At 39.0% G+C, this 8995-nt stretch overlaps 1 protein-coding gene and 1 non-coding gene across 2 annotated transcripts; both read left to right on the forward strand.

Moving 5' to 3' along the window:
• The first annotated feature begins 1140 nt into the window (after positions 1-1140).
• Positions 1141-4382, forward strand: LOC101291893. Its single transcript, XM_004292348.1, has 10 exons — positions 1141-1191; positions 1308-1379; positions 1462-1575; positions 1677-1772; positions 1959-2003; positions 2086-2124; positions 2229-2403; positions 2618-2791; positions 3317-3393; positions 3801-4382. Exons 1-10 carry the CDS (start codon positions 1141-1143, stop codon positions 3804-3806), a joined length of 849 nt encoding a protein of 282 aa, XP_004292396.1. The 3' UTR covers positions 3807-4382.
• Positions 4383-5388: 1006 nt separating this feature from the next.
• LOC101305810 lies at positions 5389-6602 on the forward strand. The gene is made up of 3 exons (XR_183928.1): positions 5389-5527; positions 5684-5746; positions 6086-6602. It is a non-coding gene; the product is annotated as an uncharacterized LOC101305810 (transcript).
• The last annotated feature ends 2393 nt before the right edge of the window (positions 6603-8995 follow it).

Genomic DNA, 8995 nt, shown 5'->3' on the forward strand with positions numbered 1-8995 from the left:
CTCTCTACTACTACTCTCTCTCTCTCTCTCTCTCTCTCTCTCTCTCTCTCTCTCTCTCTCTCTCTCTCTCTCTCTCTCTCTCGCCGTCTTCAAAAGCTCCGACGGAGGTGAAAACACAATCCTAGCCTCTTCAGCGTTCAGGTGACCATTAACGAGTGCCACAACATTGCTCGCCGCCGCGTCGATCTTTCTTGCTCCAGCAGCGATAAGCTTCTGATGCGAAGTGACCTCGACAAGCTCGCCGTGAAGCTCGATCTTCATGCCGGAAGTGGTTTATTGATTGGGTTGTTTCGAATGTGGAGGAAATTCAAGATGGGTTGGCAGATATTGTGACTTTGGTTTCTGGGTTTGGAACTTTGGATTGTGTAAACGGGTTTTAATTGGAAACTTGATTGGCCTGCCAACATAAGCCTGAATTTCTCCAGAGATTGTATAATTGAACAAACATCTTCACATGTATTATCATCATTCAACTACTATACCCTCCTCCACTCTACTGTACGAGGGAGCCTCCATTTTTGATCAAACACACCCTTTTGCACAACATTTGGGACATTCAGTTCCAACAACTCTTGCAAGCCAACTCCAGTTGTAGAAGATGTTCTAACATGTGGACCAGATGGTACTCACTTTGTTGGTTCTCGGAACTCTTCGAGCCCATGCACAAGCCACTTTCAACCCAAGGATCTTGATTATTTTCTGACTCGTAATCGAAAAATAGAGAAGAGGGAGAGATGGGAGGAAAGCAAGGTGTGAGATTTGCAGGTACAACAGATGAGATTCTCATCTCTGTCGAGAATTTGCGAAGAGAGAGACGATATAATAGATGAGAAAAGACCAAGAGAAAACATCTCAAAAGCTAATCCTGGCCATCCATTGAGAATAGACGGCCAAGATCTCTTTATGAAGTAATATTAGCAGAGGTTTATTAGGAGAGAATCCGGATCCGCTGTTGACACAGTCAATGTTTTTGAAATATGGCATATGTATGTTGCTTACCGTGGGAAGCTCAGTTTAGCCATAATAGAATATTCCATTATGATAAGCCATAATGGCCTTTATGGCATACCCATTTTAGCATCCCGTGACAGATGCTCTAAGGAGCAACGGCGCTGCGGAGTAACCCGCCATTGAACAAAGATGGCGTGCTTTCTTATACCTCCATGTCTCTCGCTTTTTTACGCTATCGAGGTACGTACACAGCTTTTTGGCTTATCTTCAATTGTTAGTTTATTATGATTCCTTTTCTTCTTCTTGTTTTTCCTTTTCTTTTCGAAGAAGTTGATTATGATTTGTGTACACAAAAGGAGTTAAAGAATGAATGGCCCCTGGTGGAGTCGGCCTTCCAAAAGCATGGCATGTCATGCAAACTCAATCTGGTAAGCCACCACTGATGAGCATATCATTGTTTCTGGGTAGTTTATATTTCGATTCTGTTATTAATGAGCTATATATGTTCAGGATGAGGGTACCCTAACAGTCGCAACAACCCCAATGACCAGGGGTGCAGATATCATCAACAAGACTATGGACCTCCTTGTTCTTTTGGCTTTGCTTCCTGTTCCACCATCAGCGGTACACCTCTTGTCTTTAGACACAATTACATGCTCACATCCACGCCTCTGTAGTCCACTATACCATTTCTGATTTGACTGCACATTAATATGTTCATTCAGGCTGTCGACATACTGAGTGGCAAGCGGCTTTATGACATCATCTGGACTTGCGATTCTAATGGTGGTCTTGCCTCTCAACTTCCCTTGCGGAGTCGGGTACGTCTCTCTATCTATCATTTTTTTGAGCATTCTGCATTTTCTCTCTAGCTAGCTAGGTGTTTTGAGGTTAACTTCTATTTGAGTACCATCTCTTGCAAAGTGAGACCACAGACGTTTTTATTATTATTATTGTTATTATTGGATTTGTGCCCTTCTAATCTCATACTTTGTTTGCATGCTCAGATGCGTTATTTTTCACGGATGAGAAAGCTTCGCCGCAGCATCAAGGTGAGGGAATCTATCTATGTTATGTTTCTCTGTTCACAAGATTCATTACTTTCATATTCCTCACATTGTAATTGCGATGCAGGACCTTATGTGTCTAACTGGTTGCCCCATCTTCTATAATGTAAGCTTTACTTTTCCTTTACTGACTGTGGTTGGTGGTTTCTTTCTTCTGGTGACCTCCACATGAAATCGGCCCTTCAATTCCTGCTTTTTCCTGTTATTCAGCTGGGAATTTGTGTCGCTCTCTTTGGCCATCAACCTCGATCATTAGTGCTGGTCAGGAACGTTGTGTCATCCTGCATTTTTTACAATCAAGATCCTGCAACTATTATCAGGTTGAAAACCTTGGGTCGTCAAAGGAACGCACAGTCGACAGTCAATCTTGAGATGGACGCTTATGGTGAGTTTCTCTACTTGTCATTTGTTCTCCATAATTAATCAATGGTTGGAATTTCTTATTGGAGATGGAGTTGTGAGTTGGAGCGCTGCCATTCTTACTTGAGGATGCCTTTTCTAATGTACCTTTTTTTCCTTTCTCGAAACAATTTTCTGAAACTAACCAGGTTCTCCTGGGCGTAATCCCTCCTTTTAGTTATTTCTCTATGGTTTGCTAGGGTTTGAAACTGCTCCCGGAGTAGATATTACATTCTGTATTGCCAACTACATGTCCAAGGCACCAGTACTTGAACACCAAAAGTTGGAGCGTGTGAAGAAGAAGTATCTATTTGGCCCTTCGGTGAACAAAGATGGAATGTTTGTGTGTGGTTCATACTTCCTTAAAAAGCGAGGTAGCGTCCTCTCTTTCTTTTTTTTTTTCTTGATCTGATCCGATCTGTTTATGTTTTTTTGGTAGTTAATAATTTACTTAAAAATATACAAGGAAATCTTTCATTTTATTTTTTTCCCAGTAGAAACTCATGATTATGATAACTCAACACAAAACCCTATGTTAAACAATTGGTATGTTATTTCTCTCCAATGGTGTGGAGGAGGCTGCAAGATCCAGAAGTTAAAGAAAATTTATCTAACTCTAACAATGACATTCTGATATGTGATCATTTATATTTAATGCAAGAATAATTCATGATTCCACTGTCCTGAACTGTTTCAAATTTTATAGGGTACTGCATTTGCATATAGTTGGTTGGATGGCTTTTTTGATTACTTGTGTAGTTTTTGTTCAATTACCTTGTATAGTTTTTGTTCAATTCTCTCTCTCTCTCTCTCTGTTATTTTTGTTTTTTGAATTATGTTTACTATTTACTCTTTTTGAAATAGTTGTTATATAAGACTGCTTTAATTATTTTCCACAGAACAAGATGTTGTAGAAGCTTGGCCAATGTTAAAATCGGTTTTAGAAGAGTATGGCATTACTTGCACGATGTATCAGGTATGCCCACAATGCATGAGAACTATTATGTTTGATCATTTTAATATGGAATAGAAATCCAATGTATTGATCAGTGATTTATATCATGCGAGTTGACAAAAGCTCAGTTGGAGAAATTGAACTTTTTAATTTCCTAGCTGCTGGTTGTCTGGCATATGATACTGATACTGATTCAATCAATATGCAACAACTTGGAATTTCTGAAATGGTTAGTGGGTTTGATAAAAGACAGATTACTTCATTTTCATTGATGGAAATACTATCTTCAAAGGCTTTCTCTATGCCATATAGTCTTTATATCATCCCTGGATCTTTAAATGATGCACTCAACATACAAGGTTTTGCATTCAATGTGTGTGGTGTGTATTCATGGAAGGGACAAACTGAGTGTGCAGATTCTTTGTCAGGAATGATGGGTGTGTGTGCCAAAAGATGTGATGAGTTTGATGTTAAGGAGCATAGTGATGGGTTTGATGTAGGCATTGTTACTTCTGTTGATATGCATGATTTGGATGCTAGCCTTGGTTTAGATGTCAGTAGTAAACCAATGGTTCCCAGTATGCATGTTGAAGGTGCAGCCGGTATGTCTTGGTCCAAGATTATATTGCTTAGAGACCAATCTGCTGAAGAAAAGTTTATAGAAAATCCTATAGCTACTATGCAATCTACTGTTCAGTCCCATAGATACAGAAAAGTCATTTGGTAAAGTCTGGAAATACTTGCCTATTCAAATGGCTCTAACTTTGCAAGCTTCGTTGAACCGGATCAAAGAACTGTAAATGTGCCATTTCAACACCTCCACGAGTACACCATGTTGGCGATTGGAAATAATATGAGGATTAATGGTGTTCATGATTGTAGTAGTCTTCAGCCACTAGCATGGTGCATTTCCAACCCATTTTCAGATGATAACCCTTACATCTTATCAATTGTTGTTCTTTGTGGCTTTGGTTTTGCTATACCAGGAAGCATTGAAGTAACTTTCGTAGGCATATTGATTATCATTGTTGCTAGATTGTTTTTTATCTGCCTATTTACTAATGGTGAAACATAGTACATTGTGGTCATCGGGAAATCAAAGCAACGGGGTGAAGGGTTAGCCTGCAAGTGCTTGTTTGAGCTCCAAATTTCAAGACTGGAACTTCCTATATGCTGGTTTGATGGATTGGAAGCTTGTCATGTTCCGTATATTCAGCATTGACTTATTGCGGGATATGGAGTTGTTGTGCTTGTAGTGTCTCTTACATTTGAAATCGAGAAGAAGCTTGAGGGTGTTACGACTTTGATTCTGAAAGTGAAACTTGAGGACAAGTTTCTGTTGAAGGGGGAAGAATTGTTGTGAGTCATTTAGTTGGAACCACACCTTTAGCTTTACTAAGAACACACTGACCTATTTTGGACCACTTGACAGCTGTATTTGCTCTCTCATTTCAAGTACCGTAACTTTTGCTAATGAGAGGCCATCAATGAAATATCAGTAATTTCTTTTTCTTAGTTTTCTTAGCTTCTTGTAGTTTTCTCTCCGATCACACACCATTCATCTTGGATATTCTATTACCACCCACATGAATGCCCACAGTTTTTCCTCTCTTCATTTGTGTAGTCTCTTGACCTGGATTGCCACTCATTGTCCCAACTTGTGTCTTTGTTCGACCCTCATCTCTACTCTCTCTATCGGTTTCTTGGGCCTCAAAGTCTTATTTTTAGTAGGCCCAACCATCTTAGCTAGATCAAGTCTACCACTGAGCGATAGTTTTTTTAGTGAGCGATAATGTTAATTTAATTTAATTGTAATAATTCTAAAACTTGACAGCTTTGGACCTGTGGTTAAGAAATTAGACACCTATTACCAATTCGAACTTTTCCGAGTTTGAGATATTTTTGTCATTGTGGGTCAATGACCCATAAAGTTGTGGATCCACAATTCAAAACAAACCAGCCCAAACCGTGTGACACTGCGATCCTATAAATAAAGTAATAACCCTATTCCCAATTGTTGTTTCTTTCACGCTCTGATTGAACCGAACGGAACCCTAAGGAAGGAATATGGCTGCTGAAACCGACGCGAGATGCCAGGGAGATGTAAGAAAGCTAGCCCTCTTCTTTGAGAAACTCGGCGCCTCTTCTCCTCCTGGTACGAACTTTTCTTTGATTTTGAACGAATACATCTTCTATCCTTGGTTGACAATTTCGTGGTGGATTTTGTTAATAATTAGAGAACTTATCTGTTGTTTTCAAAATCAGATCTGAAAGTTCTTATTGCTCTCTCTAATCTGGAATTTCTTGTCAGATACGAGAAAAAGTTCAGAAATCATCAATCGAAAAGCTTGCGGAGGATCCCCCGCTGGTTCAGGTGTGAGTTTTTTCCCTGTGTGGATCATGGAAGAAAATTCTGCTCCCATTTTCTTTCTTTCCATTTAGCTTTTACTATTGAATTCTACTTTCTTTTTGGTTACAACTTTGAGATTGCTTTCTCTTCTCTACTACGTTCTTTCTAGCTCCTATTATATCCTGGTGTTTGTCGAATGAGGTTTGGAAAAGCTAGATTTAATCCCAGTACTTAATTAAGTGGCATAATTTTTCATAAAGCTATACAAGCATTTGAGTGTACAGGAAATTCACCTGTTACTACCATAGTTTCTTGTTTTCTTATCTTTTATGGGTATCTAACAACGGAACTGCAAAAAACCAGGCACCTATACAGGCTATACTCCTGTTGTCTCCATGGGGCAGAATGACTTCTGAGGACCCGTGGCCAGGGGAGATGCTTCTGTGGACAAATGACAATTTGTGCCTCGCGATGTGTGTTCTAAGTTGCACCCCCCTTATTCTGATTGCCCTTACATCCCTTGTGATATTTGTGACAAGGTTCACGACTCTGCTCGTTGCCCTTACTTCGACCATCTCCCACAAGGGGCAACTTTTCCCCCTGGATATGAAATAGTTTGTCGATGTGGTAATTTATTTAACGAGGATAAGTGGGCTTGTAGCTATTGTGGTGGGAGCATGCCAGTGCTTAAGGCCAAGTTTTGTTCCATTTGTAATATCGGGTATCAGCACAGTGTATATGAATGCCCAAAGGATATTGCTCTTGCTGCCAAGTATAAATCGGTTAGAGACAAGATGCTTTCACGTGTGCCGATTCCCTATCGCCCTGTCTATCCAGAATCATCATCAGGAATTCCCTATGTTCCAACTACTCCTTCCTCGTCGGTTTGTGGAGACATGAAAGAAGGCAAGGACCCCGTCTATATTCCAGAATCATCATCAGGAATGACCTATTCTCCAACTGCTCCTTCCTGGGTTTGTGGAGACATGAAAAAAGGCAAGGACATGAACATAGGCACACCTTGTTGGAAGCCTGTTTCGTGGACCCAGTAGTGTGATTGCTCCTGAGAGGATTCAGTGAATGTAACTTTTTGAGTTTAATGTGATTTTATTGAGCAGATAATTAAAACATGCCTGGAGAACTTTTTAATAGCTGAAGTGTCTTAATGTAAATAATGGTATGTGCCTATGTGTGATTTACTTTCTTGTTTTTGTTTAATGTGTGATTTAGTTTGGTGCTATAATGCTCTTCTTTCTTGTGATATTACTTTTCTTTACATTTGTTGATGTTGTTAATGGGTAAAATTCTGTTGGGTTAGTAGTTGTATATTGAAACAAATATGTGTTCTGCTAATGGACACCTTCATTTCCTAGTCTATAACTTATTAAGGGTCAAGTTCCTCCTTTTGTTTTGGGTGTTAGTTTAAATCATTTCTCATGGGGAGGTTAATACTTATGCGTGGTTAAGAGGAGAAGACTGGCTGCTATTCCTACCCCTGGTGCACTAGAGGGCCGAGAAGAATGTGAATCATCTGTGTTTGTGCTCTTCCGTTGTCTTAGCTCTCTGGGAGGTTCTAATGTTATCTGATTCTTTCCAGCTGATTTTTTGACCCTACTGTGTGAAATTCAATTTGTTTTTATGGAGGTAGAAAGTAGTTCCTTCCGGGAAGATGTGCTATAATGGCGGTGTTTTAGGTTTAACTGGCTGGACGAACAATTCAGTTTTTTGAGAATTTGACAAGGGAGTAGGAACGAAGGTGTATACATGTTGTAGGATAGAATCTGTCTTTGGGTGCCATAATGGCTTCAAATTTTCTTTTTCCACCATTTAAGATTGGCTCCTTTTTCTATTTTCAAATGCAATGCAGCAATTTTATAGTTTTAAAATCATCTGTTATGGTTTCTAGGAGTTTTTCATTGGATAATTGTCCTCATCTTTGTAAATCTTTTGGTATTTCAATAAGGTTCTGTTGAACTATATATTGGTACATCTGTATGATTCAGTTAACATTATTCTTGCTGTCCTAAAATCAATAAGAAAGCATATGCCCTGAATCTGTTCAATCCTTCATTTCTTGCTGTCAAGCACCATCGGTTTCCCGATTTTGTAATATTACCAAAAGTTATTCCTCAACTCCAATTCTTGTAGAAGATGCATGCTTAGCAGCAGTTGATATTGTCTGAGTTTGTTTCCGGCTTAGGATGCTTACAAGTGCATATTTGGATACTGCATTCAGTATGTCATATTTGGAGTATCAGTATGGTTGATGTTTTCTGCTTAAATCCCCTGGAAATGGATTTGCCTAATTATATGATATTATTGAGTCAAAGATTGGGTCAATGAATATAAATTACAATTGAGAAGTGGCTCCTATTGTAAAGGATTCGAAAAGCATTCCTTAATAACCTAGGAGATCTTCATAATCCCACAAACTTTGGGTTTATTGTCTAAAGTTGGATTCCCTATTTTGATCCTACCAACTTAACATAGAAGAACAATAGTACATGACCAGAACATTGTATGCAAAGCATACTGTCACAGTTGTCCAAAATATAAGCAGGAGGGAAATAACAACAGATAAACAAGGTCAAGCTGCTCATCCCGACTTTATTCCCCATCTTCCTCTACCAAAAGAAACTCTATCAAGATTATAATTTGTCAATAACATCATCTCATGTTACCCTCTCGCAGTACATCCCTCATATCGTAAATCTGTTTGTCTGCCTTTAGATGAACCTGCATTGATGCAAGATTTCCCGTCATAAAGTGAAGGAATGGATAGTTCTATCAGGAGTTTCACTGACCACCAAATGCATGTCAACAATATTGTGCCTATATAGCTGAGGACTAACCTTAACCAGTACAAATTTGATTGTTTCAGTAATATTTGCCTAAATATTCTTAAATATGTTATACCAGCTCATTCTAAATTTATATTTTTCGTCAACTTAGACATTGTAGAGCACATTGACAGTAGACATATGGCGATTAAATTTGAAGGCTATAGATTGAATGATATGCATTTGTAGCGTTACTTGTAGCCCTGTGAGAAATGAGGCAGAAGATGAAAAGCTTACCTTCTTAGCAAGGAAAATTACAGCATCGACCGTACCCTCTGCATTTATTGATCTACCACAAACATTATGCTGAAACTCAAAAGAAACTCTGCACAGGAAAAAGTAATACAAGGAACAAGATTAGAACAGTACACAAAAAGTCCTAGAGAGAGAGAGAGAGAGAGAGAGAGAGAGAGAGAGAGAGAGAGAGAGAGAG

This window comes from Fragaria vesca, linkage group LG2 (genome assembly GCF_000184155.1).
Source record: "Fragaria vesca subsp. vesca linkage group LG2, FraVesHawaii_1.0, whole genome shotgun sequence".
Taxonomy (NCBI): Eukaryota; Viridiplantae; Streptophyta; class Magnoliopsida; order Rosales; family Rosaceae; genus Fragaria; species Fragaria vesca.

Coding starts and splice junctions, on each gene's coding strand:
- LOC101291893 (XM_004292348.1), top strand. CDS start 1,141: ATGGCGTGCTTTCTTATACCTCCATGTCTCTCGCTTTTTTACGCTATC. Junction 1,773..1,958: donor AACTTCCCTTGCGGAGTCGG/GTACGTCTCTCT, acceptor TTGCATGCTCAG/ATGCGTTATTTTTCACGGAT. Junction 2,792..3,316: donor ATACTTCCTTAAAAAGCGAG/GTAGCGTCCTCT, acceptor TATTTTCCACAG/AACAAGATGTTGTAGAAGCT.